Here is a 17,356-nt window from a genome sequence, read left to right on the forward strand (position 1 = left end):
GTCTGCGTGGGTTTCCTCCAGGTGACTGTCTGTGAGGAGTTTGGTGTGTTCTCCCTGTGTCTGTGTGGGTTTCCTCCGGGTGATGGTCTGTGAGGAGTGTGGTGTGTTCTCCCTGTGTCTGTGTGGGTTTCCTCCGGGTGACTGTCTGTGAGGAGTTTGGTGTGTTCTCTCTGTGTCTGCGTGGGTTTCCTCCCACAGTCCAAAAACACACGTTGGTAGGTGGATTGGCGACTCAAATATATCTGTAAGTGTGAGTGTGTGTGTGTGTCTGTGTTGCCCTGTGAAGGACTGGCGCCCCCTCCAGGGTGTATTCCTGCCTTGCACCCAATGATTCCAGGTAGGCTCTGGACCAACCGCAACCCTGAACTGCATAAGCGGTTACAGATAATGAATGAATATATATATATATATATATATATATATATATATACACCAGTGAAATGTTTGGACACGCCCATTCAGGCAGAGATTGCCTTGTTTTGGGCCATTTTCCACATATTGTGAATGTACAGTAAATGTTTTTTCTTAGTTTTTTATTATTTTCTACATTGAGCTTCATGAGGTCATCACCTGGAATGGTTTTCAGTGAACAGCTGTGGCCTTGTTAAGAGTTAATTTGCGACCATTACTTGGGTTGTGCAGAGGTAGGGGCTGGTACACAGTTGTATACAGTGAATAGCCCTATTCCACCAATGACTTATAAGAAGATGTGTCCAAAATTTTGACTGGCACTGTATATATAATATCATGGGTGGAAGGAGTGATCTCCACATTGAAGAGATGCCTATCCAACTCCCATCTCCTAATATGGAGTAGGCCTCAGAAATAACATCATCCCTTTGTATTGATCTCCTCAACTAACCACCATGATTAAGGGGCCGGCTGCTCTCTGGCACTCCAAATGCCACTGTGTGCTCTCTAATGCATGTGATCATCGAGTACACGCTTTAATCTACAATTCCGATGTCCATGAGGGATGCTGCGCTCTGGGGCCTAATAAGATTACGCCTCACCTGGGATTTTAAGACTGCGCCATTTTCCGCTCACCAATCAATTTCTCCAACACGGACATCCGACTTTATTCTCAAATGATTCGGTTTACAGGGATTATGTTGTAACTGTGAGTGTTCCGATTGAATTTACGGTAAGCGGTATGTACTTAAACACAGAAGACATGACAACTGTGCCCTATATATAAGTTCAAGCCAACTGTTGTGCCGCAGTATACATCACGGATGGATTCAAACGTTTGAGGTGTTTTCTAACCAATCATATACCGGACGTTTTTTTAATCTCTTCTCTTTTGGAACAAAATGACAAGGGGATATGGTCAAGGGTGACTTCCAGTGTTAATGTGCAATTATTTGTCATTGTACAACGTATAACGGAATGTGTCTTCCACATAGAGCTGGACGATACGGGCAAAATTTATATCACAATATATTTCTTAAAGTTTGTGGATATGATATAATCCCAATATCAATATGAACAATAAAAAACGGATCAAGAACTGATCGCAACATGTCATCACCACCAAACCACAACCTCTTGGCTTTGTCAATGTTAATGTTTTTAAACTAACTTTAAAATTGAGTGCTGAACTGACGACAGCGTCCTGTAATGACCGTCAGTCAGTGACAGATGCTGTAAATAATGTGTACTGAAATATTTAAATGTGTTTAAAAAACATATAATTGTTACTGAATCATTTTATATTGTGATGTGTATTGATCATGAATTATCATCCAGCCCTACTTCCGCATTAAACACACATACACACAGTATAGTGCACTATAGGGTTGTGAACCCACACCAAGAGTGGCGGGCAGCCATCCCCGGTGGCCAGGGAGCAGTTGTGGGTTCAGTGCTTTGCTCAAGGGCACCTCAGCCATGGATCGAGGGAGCCTCAGCTGCCCCCATTTTCCTGGCGGTCGTGGGAATCGAGCCAGCGACCTTTCAGTCCTAAGCCACGGCTGCACAGTGTGACTTCATTCAACATTCTAATGTCATTTCTAGGAAGGCAAACCTATGTGTGTATTCCTGGAATACCCAGAGATACCCACTGAATAAAGTTCCCTACAGCCACACACAGTGTACAGTGTGCACATTTGACTCTGACTGTTCACTCGGGTCCTCTTGTTCACCACAGATTAATCCCTCAGACAGGTTTATAATCCCCATGTCTGCTCCTTAATAACACGCAATGGTAAATAAGCTCTGGGAAACATTCGCAGTCGCATAAAAATGCAGTAAAGAACATGAGGGTCTCGCGGAGGTTAATCAGATGTACGCAGCATGTAGAAAATGAGAAGTGGAATAATTCTGCATGAGAATAGTGAATGTATGCATGTTCATATTTAATGGTTTACTGATCGCACACACGGATCTATAATACTGTGATTATGTATGCTAGCACTCTATAGTGGCAACATGCTGCGCAGATCCTTTCTGCATTTGGTTTCAGTGTGGTTTTCCTGCTCATCCATTACAGATGTTTGACTAATAACCTCTGGATTAAAATCTGCCTGAAATAAGGGAGGTAAATATAACTCGCATTGCTCCACTGAGTGTTTAATCAAAGTGTGCAGGACTTGAGCTCTGTGGATAATAGCTAGGGAGCCCACGTGTCTGAACACACACACACACACACACACACACACACACACACACTGCTTCAACCACCCCTGCTGATCACAGCCAGAACACCAGAAGCCACACCCCAGCACAACTTTAACCACAGCGCCCCCCAGATCTGCACGATCCCAAACCCACCACAACATCCAACACACACCCTGAGAAACACACACCACACATGCCTCATCATACACCTGTTGCCTCATCTTCGTGACCTGTGTTCATATTTAAAACTTCTACCAGAGCCGTGTTTTCCACAGAGAGGATAACAAGGTAGCGTTCTGCTCATAACACTAACGTTTAAAGGGGATGTATATTATGTGAAACTCACTTTTTGTGTGCTTTTGTATTTCCATTTGGGTCTCTATTGCTTCTATAAACAACTCTATTGCAAAAAAAAGCCTATGAGCCATTTTGGATGGCTCCCTTATTGTGATGTCACAATGAGGATATTTGCATAGACCCACCCTGGCAGCACCCCTCACCTGTGTAAACATGGGATGGGTGGGGCGTGGCTAGCAACAGCATATTTGCATAAAAGCGACTTAAAGGGATTGAAACGGGCAAGAAAAGAGATAGTGAGATCTCTTTATATGAGAGTGAGCATGTTTTGTTTAGCCTATAGACCTATTCTAACTTGTTTAAAAAGAGGTATCCTATGTCCCCTTTAATGCTCCTAATGTTTGTTTGGTGTCCTCAGAATGTTAATCTGTGTCAGCTGTACATTCCGGCTTTTCCGCTTTTGTTTGGTTTATCATCACATCTTTCTCCTTCCTCATAACTGCTGCTCTTTCTCTTTCTCCTTCTATTCCTTTCTCTCTCTCTCTTTTGTTCTTTGCCCTTTGTCTCTTTTCCTTTTCTTTCCATATCTTTCACTGTTTCTCTCCCCTTTTTCTTCTATTCCCCTTTTCTTTCAATTTGATTGCTATCCCTTGTTTTCCTTGTTTATTCTCTCCGTTCTTCATCCTTCCTTCATTTCCCTCTCTTTATAACACCCTCTTGCTGTTCTCTTGCTTTCTCCATTTGAATGACTTTTCTCTCTGTTTCTCGCTATGATTTTACTCTGCCTCCCTCCCCTCTGCCTCTGTTGGTATTTTACTTTTCGTCTGTTTTCTCTGTGTCTATCTCTTAGACCTCTCTATCTCCTACAGCTATCCTTCTTCTCTCTCTCTCTCTCTCTCTTTCTTTCTCTCTCTCTCTCTCTCTCTCTCTCTCTCTCTCTCTCTCTCTCTCTCTCTCTCTCTCTCAGATGTGGCACACAAGCAGCTGTGTAGTAGTGCTATTCCCCTATTCTCTCTCCTCATTTCGCTGCTTACCCATTTTACCACAGACTATGAAGCTTCTTCTCCAGCTTCTCATTGCCTCAGGCATATGTTTTCCACTGTGTGTTATAAGTGCACTTTCAAGACTGAATGAATATGCTCCCAGACTCAATGTGCAATTTAGAGACATGAAAGCGATATGTCAGCAGTGGAACACTTCAGGAGGGCTGTTAAACAGAGGGGGAGAAAAAGGGAGGATGCACACCTTTGTGCGTTAGCAGATAATGAATGTATGTCGTTATATGCGCACACTTAACCTTGGCTTTTAAGGAATTAATATCTGGATGTGTTGCACTGCTGGACTGGAATTAGAATAATGAATGTGGGGAGAGCAGCAGCTCTTCTAGTGCAGAAGATTAACCAAAAGCAAGCCAAAAAAAAGTGATATAAGCTGTCTATTGGATTCCCTCCAATCACAACTACAATGAAAAGACACCACATTTGGACAATGAGTTCATAATGTGGATATGGGAATATTATAAGCCACTAATATGGTAATGTTCTATGTTTAAATGTTTTCAGTAAAGCAGTCACTCATGTATTTTTATATTTATGGATTGATTTTAAACAAAACAATAATTAAAAGAGAAATTCTTAGATTATTGAAATGTGATGCATCAATAAAGCTGCGGAAAAATGGTTGTCTAAAATTATACTCTAAAACGAAAGAGCAAAGACTGCATTCACAGTTTCAAACTGACAGTTTGACACACATTAACAGTGTGACAATGTGATTTCCACCTACTTTGATGAGGTAATGCTGTCAATTTTCTATATTTGTAGACAAAGCAGCAATGATGTTTAACAAAAAGGAAGTAGTGTTTGGTTTGGTTGCCTGGTGGGACAGGTATTGCAGAACAAAAGCCAAAATCCAATTGAAAAAGCAATTTTTCTGTTTTGTCTAAGTACATATATGTGAAGATTCAACAATAAATAAAGTAGCACAAGATGCTAGCGTTCAGTTGAGTGAATAAATGCGCACTGAAAGGAAAGGAGTTCTGAAATTGTTTGTGGTATAACAGAGATAACATTGGCATAGCAGAGGACTGTAAACCCCTTTAGCTGATGCTTGGTACTCCGCATGGAATAGAACATCATATTGTTTTTCTACTGACAAAAGTCTGTATCTCAAACCCTTCGCTGGGTTGTTCATTGGGGCAGGGGAACAGTTACAGGGCAGAGGGTCTCATTTGGGGATTTCAGCTTGTTACTGTAGCAACTTTAAGAGGAAAGGACTCGATTTGCTCGACTGAACAGAAACACAGAGCTTGTCCAAGCTCAAAGCAGTTATGAAAGAATGCAATGTATAAGTCAATTTATGCAAAACATCTTACCTTGAAGGAGAGATGTGGCTGTAGTTACTGTCTCAGGGACACCGTCCTTGCTATAAATGGACTGCAAGAACTCTGGAACACAGTCATTTTCATCTATGATGATGACACGTACCTAGAAGGGAGAGGGAGAGAGAGAGGGAGAGAGAGAGAGAGAGAGAGAGAGAGAGAATGTTTTAATATTTCATATCATTGGACAATAAAGGCCAAGCATCCTAATTTTCATCACTGAAGTCCAGTGAACGCATAAGTTGGAACAGAACGTGGGTCCACCTCCTAGTGATTTCTTACCACAGTGAAGGCCATCAGTGAGGAATGGAGCTGTCCGTGGTGCTGAAGACATTGCCTTAAAAGCAATTTAAAAAACACATTGAAGCAGGAGAGCTACACATGCAGATTCAAACATAACGTTAAATAATCTGCCAGTATCTCAGCTACCTCTCATCTACAGATTGAGTTCAAATATTAATGCGTTTTATTATTTAAAAGTTTTGATATTATCATTAAATGCTAATTTTCTTGTGTCAATAATATTCTAATCATAATAAAATTGAACAGTGAAAGTACCTGTCATTGTCAGGTGCAATTCAGACACACGTGCTAAATATTATGTATCAAAGCTGCCGGTGCGGTTCACAGTCAGGTACATGGTAAAATGTAAAATGTGCTTCTCTCCCTCATGCATTCAAGAAAGAATCACGCAAAAAAAAAAAAAAAAAGTAAGCACAGGATAACACCCACTGCTACAAGATGTGGTGAAAAACATCTTGCTGGGAAGTATATGTATGTGTGGGTAGTCCATGTTATTGTTTCATAAACTTTACTGTCTTAGCCAGTGTAAAAAAAAAAACTAAACAAAACAAACAAAAACAAATAATTAAAAAAGTTTCTATATCTGTAATTTATATTCCTTCTCTTACAACACCTGTGTCTTAAAACTAACAGATGAGAGGTGGGGATGCATGAAATTTGCATAGTAAACTGAGGGTTTAGTAAACTGAATACATTGCATATTTCATTCTTTTACATCTGGCTCATGAAAAGGAGAGACAGAGGGACACAGAGAGAGATAGAGATACACAGAAAGAGAGAGAGAGAGAGAGAGAGAGAGAGAGAGAGAGAGAGAGAGACTAAAGATGAAAGCAGATAAAAGACTACAGTGGACAAAGCAAAAGGCCAAAGTCTTTGGTCAGTGATGCACACACTGAGATTTAAGACAGGACCCACATGATCCGTGCCAATGAATAGTGGATAAAAAAGAAATGAAAATACAGAATTAAAAGCTAAAGGGTGCAGTGGGAGCACATTATGAAGTTGTGGTGAATGGCTGTGATTGTGCTGGGGATAGGGGCTGATGGAGCACAGAGGAAGGATTCAGCAGTAATTGTCCCGAGTGCTTACCACACACAGTAAAGCTGCTTTGCTTAGATTGCCCTTTCACTGCCGACCCTGCCAAGCTCAGCCACCCCACTGACCTCGCACAAAGATTCGCCTTTTTAGGACAAAACATAAAATCACTTAATTTTCACCCTTTGATCTCTAGCAACATCTCTCTCTCTCTCTCTCTCTCTCTCTCTCTCTCTCTCTCTTCTCTCTCTCTCTCTCTATCCCCATTTCATGCTGCATAGCTCTATTTTCGCCTCCTCCACTTGCACCAGCATCATGAGGATTTTCCAGCACTGTAGTGTTAATATTAATGCTATTAATGCTCCCTATCCTTGGTTTTATATCCAGTTTCTATTTAAGCTTCACACATATTTCACTGAATCTAAAATCAATCCATAAGTGCATGACAGTTTAAACTAAGGTTTACACCCACTAAGAATTTCTTTAAACATCGCACATAATATGTAAAGACATCTCTGTATTAAACTCGACAGCTGAGTGTACATAGGCCCTTTAATATCGCCCTGATTAATTTATTTTGAGCTGAATTCATTTAGTAACAAATCACCTTAATAAGCTCAACTTACAGAGAAGTTTATGAAAAATCCACTAAGCTCAACAAGGAAAGAAATATACCCCACTGGATCTGTGTTAGAATTAGTTCTGAAGTCAGTTCTGAACTTTTACAAAGCGCAACAATTTTTATGATGAAAAACTTCCCCTAAAACTAACTTGAAAGAGGTTTACAAGGGGGAGCTGCTGAAATCTGCTGTTGTAGGTCTACAGGAGCAACGTCTGTTGTGCATATGTATGTAGACCGGTCCGCAACTGACATTAGCCTTGTTTTAATGGGGTTGCAATAGCCATTGAAACTTCTACACATAAAAAAAAGAGTTATTTAGACATAAAAAAGCATATATCAGTCAAAATGATTCTGTGGGAGAAAATCACAGGGACATATGAGCCACTTATTCAGGAAAGAATCTTCAGATGAGAGACAGGGTCCACTTTAAAATAAGACTACATTTAAAAAGGGTTATTAATGCAAAAAAAAAAAAAAAAAAAAAAAAAAAAAAAAACGTTTATTACATGTTTATGAATTATATTGTAAACACATTTAATATCACACAAAATAGAAAGGCAACGGTGACCTCTTTTTATTTGTCATACAGAAAACAAAGAAAAAGTCAAGGTAAAGAATATGCTAAGACCTTTCACATGTTAAGGTAAACACTCTGTTGGTGGCAGGTCATTAAATGTGGTGGTTAAATGGTTAAACGTGTTAACAACAATGCAATAAAGCTGATAGGCTCAATGTCAACTGATGAAAGACAATGTAAGGTCAGTATCTGGCAAGATCTGGGGTTTAACAGTGTAGATGGATGACGGTTCACTATTTGGCAAATGATGACACTGTTGAGTTTTGATGCTTTAGCAGCATATTTAATTACCATTAATAAACAGATCTGACATGATTTATATACCTTTATAAGTGTAGAACTATTCTAAAGTTGTACCAAAACAGATTTACAGTCAATCCGCCAAAACCCACCAATCTGTTTCTAAATCACAGTCAGTGTAAAGCCATATAAATGAAACCTTTTATGTTAAACAAATACAAAGCAGGACCCAGCAGCAATGTTCATTTTAGTTTCACTTTGATTTCTGTGTCCTGCAGCTTCAGAAATGGGTGAATGTCGAGTTTAATGAGGAATGATGATTGGGTGGAGGTTCTGCACACAATACGTCCAACAACACTTTCATCCACCACCGCGCCAAGAGAACTGCACATCGGTTTTCACTGGTGTATCTGTTGTAGAACAGCTTTCTTTACACCTCTGGGACCATGAAGAGACCCCCGAGTGAGTCGTAAAAGCAGGTTTGAAGAAACCCTCTCATAGAACAAATTGATGGTATTTGGTCAGTTGCAATGAACGTTACTTTGAAGAAGTTCAGTGCAAAACCAAAATCTCAAAAATGTCAGAATGTTTAATAGAGTCTAATTTATTCCTTCAAACACTCAGAGATGCTCAAGTATAGTATTTTTATGCCTTTTCTAACCTTTTCTCATTATCAGGTTCCTGACAGATACTTGTCTTTTCAGATCCATAGCGCTCAGTCAACGGGACATTGTGCTAAACACTTGTGTGAGTGACACCACTGCTTTCAATCTGAGAGACTGGTGTTCCTAACTCGGGCGAGATCGCTGTTAGGGATCCACCCAGCCCTAACACACCACCACATTCGTCACCTAAATGCTCCTCGTGGTCCTGTGAGAGTCCTTCCTGGGTGAAAAGGAGCTAATGAGGGATGCAGAGCAATGGCGGGACTACAGTTTCTAATTGTAGAACTACAAAGTTTCCCTGTATTGTCAGAGGTGCTGATTAAAATGAACCATGATTTTAGAGGTCACTTTAATGTTACTTTAACTTACCAAATCTGAGCTGTGTGTGAGAGTGTGTGGAGATCTGAGAATTCAAAATGAGGTGTGTGTGGGAGATTACAGGCATCTTTTCTAGCATTGGAATATTTCAGGACAATTCTCCTTTGATTTTATTAACGGATCATATCTCTGTCTAAAAGAAACTACAGAGACATAAAGGCGATTACTTGTTTACGACATTTCGTCATAGGTGTTTATCCACAAAATTAAACCGGTTAATCAACGTGAAACCAGGCTTTGGGTGGTTTTTCATCTTTTTCATTAAAAGATACTACGGCTCTAAAGACGTTTGCTCTTTTATCCTGCAGAAAAGGACAGGGATAAGACTGATTGAGAACAACCGAGTATTAAAATAGACATCGTCAAGACTACGTATGGAGACTTTTTTAAAATGCACATGTTTTGAATGGGGGAGGGAGGGAGGGAAGGCTAGGAGAAAGAGAGATAGAGGTGTAGGGCTTGGATGGATTTTGAGAGAGAGATAAGGAGGGCAAGAGGGTGAGAGAGATAAGGAGGGAGGAGGAGAGAAAAAGGGAGGTAGAGAGAGTGAGAGAGGGAGACAGGAGGATGGAAGGATGAGTCGATGGAGAGAGAGAGAGGAGAGAGAGAGAGATAAGGTGTGGGGGAAAGAGTAAGGGAGAGGAGGGGAGAGAAAGAGCAAATGAATGAGAGGGAGAGAGTGAAAGAGAGGGAGAGAAAGTGAAAGAGAGGGAGAGAAAGTGAAAGAGAGTGAGAGAAAGTGAAATAGAAAGTGAAAGAGAGAGAGAAAGAGAGAGAGAGAGAGAGAGAGAGAGAGTGAGAGAGAGAAAGTGAGAGAGAGAGAGAAAGAGAGAGAGAAAGAAACAGAGAGAGAGAAAGAAAGAAATAGAGAGAGAGTGAGAGAGAGAGAGAGAGAGAGTGAGAGAGTTAAAGAGAGAGAGACAGAGAGAGAGAAAGAGTGAAAAAGAGAGTGTGTGAGAGAGAGAAATAAAGAGAGAGAGAGAGAAAGAGAGAGAGAGAAACAGAGAGAGAGAAAGAAAGAAATAGAGAGAGAGTGAGAGAGAGAGAGAGAGAGAGAGAGAGAAATAGAGAGAGAGAGAGAGAGAGAGACAGAGAGAAAGAGAGTAAGAGAGAGAGAGAGAGAGAGAGAGAGAGAGAGAGAGAGAAGAGAGTAAGAGAGAGAGAGAGAGAGAGAGAGAGAGAGAGAGAGAGAGATAGAGAGAGAGATAAAGAGAGAGAGACAGAGAGAGAAAGAATCCTTCCTTGTGTCTAAAGCTCCCCGGCAGTTGCTAAGTAACTTTCAAAACTGGAGAGATCAAAATAGACCGAGCTCCTGCAGAAGCGGTCAAACATCCAATGACAGATCACTGTCTGAAGCATTACTCCTATTTCTCTCTCTAACAAGGCCCATAACTCTAAATCAAACAGCAAAAAGTACCTTTGAAAGGATATGGGAGGAAAGAGCACGGCTTCAAGCTGCTCTCTGCTCCCCGTGGTAATAAGAGAAAGAGGGTTGGTTTTTTTTTTTGTGGATGGGCAAGTGATGAAGAAAGACTGTATGAATTCGAGGAGAGAGTCCGTCAGCTCTTATAAAGTCTGGGCGTACAGAACCTGTCCACATCAGCACCAGCTCAGGTAACCTCCGGCTCAGTGAAACTTCACTTCGGACCACAGGCCCAAACACAGGAGACCACCTATAAAGCAGCTCATCAAGCACTGAACTCCGAAAGAATGAAAGAATAATACCTGCAGTCCAACAACTGCTTGGTGGATGTTTGCTCTTGTTTTGAGTAAAGGCTTTGGCAGTGTGTTTCGATGCCAGTCCATAGCCCTATTCAAACTGGATTAGTTTTACCTGTGGACATGGGGGTCAAGTAATTATTACCTGAGTATCTCAGTAGTTTTAATCTCGTCTGATTTCAGTCATTTCAGTCATTTTTCCAGAGTGATTCCTGAGCCTTTTACCTACTGTAACAAGCCGAAAAATGACCCAAGGTTATATTAATCCCGTCCGAATTGAAATGAGATGAAGGAGGCGTTTAGTGATGAAATACACGGTTTAAGCAAAAGCTCAGTGGCTGAACGACACACCACACGCAAATCCACAAAACGACCTGTAGGTGACCAGTAGCCTCCACACGTCTTATGAATGTTACCATTTATAATATCAGTAATAACTGTGTGAAGTATAAGTAAAGTGTTTTTGCCACCTTCTCGTCTGTTATCAGTTTGCTTTTAGTGGGAAGGCTGATCTCAGAACAGTTGCGACAGTCTAAAAACTCCAGTAGCTCTGCTGTGTCTGATCCACACTATGTGACAGCAATGCGTGAATCGAGTAGCTCCTCCCCTCTCTGTTATTTTCACTGCAATTTCTTATCCGGTGCGAATCCACCATAAACATTACTGATTTCCTGTGGAAAAATCACATTACCCCAGCTCCCCGTGTAAAACTAATCCCATCCGAATGGGGCTTAAATCATGTAAACAATCTATCTGTCATTGTGCTTTGCAGGTAAACTGCATGACAGTGAAATGTGACTGGGTCACCACTAGAACCTCGCCTTTCTTCACGAGCAGTTTACTCAGGACAATTCTAATTAAGAGATGTTTACACTGTGTGGATTTCACCGCCCCCCCCCCCCCCCCCCCTTCATCTCCAGGACTTACATTATCTTGTACATTATTCTCCTCTCCTTCTGGAGAACAGAAAGTAATGCACCTTTAAGAAACAAAACTGGACTTTTAAAAACTGTTGTACCTTTAAAGTTACATCAACAACGTTTGTACATTTAGTGACCAGTAATGTACCTCTCCTGTATCTTTGTTTCTGAGAGTGTACCAACATGTTGTTTTGGATAAAAGTGACCTTCTGAGAGGACTGAACCCAGGACCATCTATTCACCCACCGTTAATATCTAGTTTTTTTCAGCCCCTTTAGACACTGCACCCAGTGGCGATTGCTCTAAGACTGCAAGGGAAGCTCAGCTTCCCCTAAAATGTAAAAAAAATAAGTGATCAAATATATTCTGTTATGTGTACATGTCATTGAATAAATATGCGCTACAACGCGCTCAACTTTTGTTCAGAATCAGCTTCTTATCACTGGTAAAGACGCGACTTTCCTCTCAATCATTCCCGCAGCTTCACGGTGCTTTAAACAGAGTTCAATAGCGAAGCAGCAAAGTGCAGCGAAACGAGACGAGTCATTGGATAAATGCTGGGCTTTGTCCCGCCCCTGGGACGCTCAGCGTCTCTGGGGGTCTATGGGGCAGTGGACTGGCCTCGGCTGGCCCGGACGCTCAGCTTCTGCATGATGATTGGATAATCTGTCTGAGGCTGAATCCCTTTTTGATGGACAGCGAAATGAGCGAATCAGCGATCCTTTGGTGTAAAGATCTCTGGGAGCACAGGCGGACACACTTCACATGGGCCAAGGCCGTTTAAGCAGCCTAGCTCTGCTGGCCATTGAGAGGACACTAGTCAAGTCCCTGGAAAAGACGCCTTGTTGGTACGACAGGGTCAAAGATCATTTTCTTGAAAAGGAACGGAGGGTAGAATTTACGTATAAATAAACCGACACATTTTATGATGTAGGCCGAAATTGAGCTCCCCCTCCTTGAAAGACCAGCATCTGCCACTGACTGCACCGTTATTTGATTCTTCTAGAAATAATGCAGAATAATACCGGGGTAAAAATGTACAAATAATGAATACTAAAAAAAATCTTGATGGCTCCTTTGCTTAGATCTGTAATAACTTTTCTGAAGAATGGACCCTTCTAAATGTCTTTGGAAATGGGACATCAGGTCTCCCTAATAGTCTACCATCAAGTCCATCATCATTGCTTTCTCTGTTGTTGACTATTGGATGTGATGTTACAAATATAGAGTGGGGAAAACTGCGTTTGGCCCAGGGCAGTGCTGAGAATGTGCTCTGCTTTGTTTTGTCCAGAGAGTGTCCGTTGTTTTTTTGTAAACAGCGAAGATGGAAACATGGCTTGAGGCCTGATGAACTGATGAACTGAGGAGAGAGAGCAGGGCAAGCAGGGTGACACTAAGGTTTAGGTATGGGGCTTAGGTAGATGGGAATTAAACTTTCCCCTTTTCTCTCGCACTTTCCCCCAGACTTGACTTCACAAGAACAGACAGATCAGAGGAGCAGCTGTCAGTCTTTTGGCTGTGTGCCTTACTGCACTTGTTGGGTCTCTCTCTCTCTCTCTCTCTCTCTCTCTCTCTCTCTCTCTCTCTCTCTCTCTCTCTCTTTCTTTCAGCCAAGTACATCGTGACACGCCATTGTTTTGTGACATAGCTCTGCACTCGGCTGCCTTGCCTCAGGCCAGGCAAGATCTATGGATCACTGAGCAGCACAGATCACGCCTCGACACAGCGAGATTGGATCCTCAAGGGTCATGTTATTGTGAGAGGCATGGGAGAGGCCATCAGCCTAGGACTTAAAATAAATCTTCGCTCTCGCACTTTTCGGCAGCGCAGCACTCTAATTCAGCCGTCCATTTGGGCCCGGTGACAATACTTGGCACCAAGGCGGAAACATCAAGAATACACTCAAGCCATACATCCTAATTATGTTGTAGGCTAGGTGACATTTAGGGACCATAGATTCACTTTTAGGTTTAATTACTGTACACTTAAAACACAGCTATTAAACTCATTATCGACAAACCCTGACAGTGAGGATTCATGAAACGTGTCGTAATTGGACAAGAACTGCCAGGCATTCTTGAGTAATGACTTTTTAATGTGTTTTGTATTTGACATGTGACATCATGAAATATTGGACCTTTGAATAACTCCTATTTATTGCACCATAAAGGAAAGATGTAAACTCAACAGTTGTGGATACAAGAATGCCTGATTACAATGGTATTTCGAGTCACAAAGTAAAGACACTATCTTCTTCTGATTTACGGTATTCTGTTTATAGCTCTTTATGTGACTGTGTGTTAATAATACTTTTGTCATGATATCTAAATGGTGGTGCAGCAGGTAGTGTTGCAGTCATACAGCTCTAGGGACCTGGCGTTGGGGGTTCGAGTTCCGCTCTGGGTGATTGTCTGTGAGGAGTTTGGTGTGTTCTCCCAGTGTCCACGTGGGTTTCCTCCAGGTGACTGTCTGTGAGGAGTGTGGTGTGTTCTCCTAGTGTCCACGTGGGTTTCCTCCGGGTGACTGTCGGTGAGGAGTTTGGTGTGTTCTCCCAGTGTCCACGTGGGTTTCCTCCGGGTGACTGTGAGGGGTTTGGTGTGTTCTCCCAGTGTCTGCGTGGGTTTCCACCGGGTGACTGTCGGTGAGGAGTGTGGTGTGTTCTCCCTGTGTCTGCATGGGTTTCCTCCGGGTGACTGTCTGTGAGGAGTGTGGTGTGTTCTCCCACGTGGGTTTCCTCCGGGTGACTGTCTGTGAGGAGTTTGGTGTGTTCTCCCAGTGTCCACGTGGGTTTCCTCCGGGTGACTGTGAGGGGTTTGGTGTGTTCTCCCAGTGTCTGCGTAGGTTTCCACCGGGTGACTGTCTGTGAGGAGTGTGGTGTGTTCTCCCTGTGTCTGCATGGGTTTCCTCCGGGTGCTTCAGTTTCCTCCAACATTCCAAAAACATTGGTATGTGGATTGGCGACACTAAAGCGTCCGTAGGTGTGAATATGTGTGTGTGTCGCCCTGTGAAGGACTGGTGCCTTCCTTGCGCCCAATGATTCCAGGTAGGCTCCGGACCCACCGCAACCCTGAACTGAAGTGGTTACAGACAATTAATGAATGAATGATATGTAAAAGTAAGTTTGCAGTCAGTGGCTGTTTAACTCGATGTGGAACAAATGAAGTGTGGTCTCAGAATTCTGCACAGCCCTGTAAGTTTGAAAAAATGATTACTGACTTCATTGAATCATGCGAATGTATTTGAAAGATGCTCTATCTCTCAGCGATATAATCTCTTAGAGGTTGAATGGCAAGGAAAAAAAAATCTATAAATGTATTGAGGGGAAATGAGCCATCAAACACATTGCAGCAGGTTTAAAAGCATTGTGAGTGCTTTGGGCTGGAAGAATTCATTTGAAGTGTGATGTCTATCTATTGACATTGTCCATCACAATGAGTGATACATCAAAATGTTCAGGGTGGTACGAAACTTGAAACCGCGGAAGCCAAGTAGAAAAATGAAGTAGTGAGTTTGTATTCACTGGAAGAGAAGGTGGGAATGTTTTTTTTCCTCCTCATTTTTCTTTAAATGGTGATAACTATCGATTGACATGGTGTAAAGTCGCGAGAGAGTCGTAATTACGTTCGGGAAAAGCTGAAGCTTTCAAACACATTGAATGAGCAAGGTTAAGCCATCAGGGAGAAAACCATTTAAAGCCATGATTGGAGCACCTCATATCTTGTTAACCAGCTGCTAGTCAGCAAGCTTCAGAATGGCACAGATGTCTGACCCTGAATTCACACCAGACGTGACACTGCTGCTCCATGTAAACATGGCATGATGAATGAGCCACCCTCCACCCAAACCACACTCAGCTTCATCATGTACCTATTTTAGAACATCAGCCCTTGTTCTTCCTTCCTTTCTCTCCTGATTACGTTCTTCAGCACGTTAACATGTGACAGTGCCAATAGCCAGATTGTTGTTGTTGATTTTAACAAAGTTTACTGTTGAGGAGTAATTACAAGGTCATTTATTCATTCATTGTCTGTAACCACTTATCCAGGGTCACTGTGGGTCCGGAGCCTACACGGATTCACTGGGCGCAAGGCAGAAAAACACCCTGGAGGCGGCGCCAGTCCTTCACAGGGTGACACACACAAACACACACACACACACTCACACAGAAACCTATGGAACCTTTTGAGTTGCCAATCCACCTGGACATAGGGAGAACCCACCAACTCCTCACAGTCACCCGGAGGAAACCCACGCAGACACAGGGAGAACACACCACACTCCTCACAGACAGTCACCCGGAGGAAACCCACGCAGACACAGGGAGAACACACCACACCCCTCACAGACAGTCACCTGGAGGAAACCTACACAGACACTGGGAGAACACACCAAACTCCTCACAGACAGTCACCCGGAGGAAACCCACACAGACACAGGGAGAACACATCAAACTCCTCACAGACAGTCACCTGGAGGAAACCCACACAGACACAGGGAGAACACACCACACTCCTCACAGACAGTCACCCGGAGGAAACCCACGCAGACACAGGGAGAACACACCACACCCCTCACAGACAGTCACCTGGAGGAAACCTACACAGACACTGGGAGAACACACCAAACTCCTCACAGACAGTCACCCGGAGGAAACCCACACAGACACAGGGAGAACACATCAGACTCCTCACAGACAGTCACCCGGAGCGGGACTCGAACCCACAACCTCCAGGTCCCTGGAGCTGTGTGACTGCACCACCCTGCCGCCCTAATTACAAGGTCAAAAATGATCAAAACATCACAGAAGCCTATGGTTTTAAATGTAGATTTCATTTCAGTACAAAAGTGAGGCAGTGTGACTAGATCTGAGTGAAATTTACACGTCAATCGCTGAAGCAAACAAAAACAAATTAGACTAGACATATAAAAAATGGCAGTAGAGTGGACTTGCATGTTGTAAGAGAGTGGGGCATATTTAAACTGTAATTTCCTGGGCATAGTGTGACTGCATTGTAAAAAATAACCTAATAAGTAAATAAATAAATAAATAAATAAATGAAAGCCCCAGAATATGAGGAATTCTCTGCTTTACAGTAGCCTTAGAGCCGCCAGGTTTAAATTCCTTTTAGTCCACCATGTGATTCTTTCATTAATGTTATTATTCTCTGAAACCACTGTTTATTTTCTTGGCTCCACTGACCATACAGTAGAACTTCATAGTTCTACAATTACATAGTGTAGCCCATCTGTTGCTTTGCTTTGTTTTCCCCTGGTCTGGACCCCCACAGAGCAGGTATGATTTGGGTGGTGCATCATTCACAGCGCTGGTTCTGTGTTGCGCTGGTATGAGTGGATCAGACACAGCGATGCTGCTTGAGTTTTTTAAACCCCTCAGTTTCACTGCTGAACTGAGAATAGTCCACCAACACAAAGATCCTGTACAGGAGGACCAACACTGTGCAGATGAGCTACTGTCTCTTACATTGTTGACCAACAAACTAGATCAGTGTCACTGCAGCGCAGAAAATGATATGCCCCCCAAATCATATTGTGGTTACCATGTGGGGTCCTGACCATTAAACAACAGGGTGAAAGTGGGCA

General features: G+C 42.5%; 1 protein-coding gene across 1 annotated transcript in view; it reads right to left on the reverse strand.

Annotated features, from left to right (window-relative positions):
• LOC136678457 (neural-cadherin-like) overlaps positions 1-17,356 on the reverse strand; it is a 176,267-nt gene that overhangs the window by 143,134 nt on the left and 15,777 nt on the right. Inside the window, exon 5 of the mRNA XM_066656510.1 lies at positions 5,291-5,402. Within this exon, the coding sequence (XP_066512607.1) occupies positions 5,291-5,402 (112 nt within the window). The remainder of the gene's footprint in view (positions 1-5,290; positions 5,403-17,356) is intronic.

This window comes from Hoplias malabaricus, chromosome Y (assembly GCF_029633855.1).
Source record: "Hoplias malabaricus isolate fHopMal1 chromosome Y, fHopMal1.hap1, whole genome shotgun sequence".
Classification (NCBI taxonomy): Eukaryota; Metazoa; Chordata; class Actinopteri; order Characiformes; family Erythrinidae; genus Hoplias; species Hoplias malabaricus.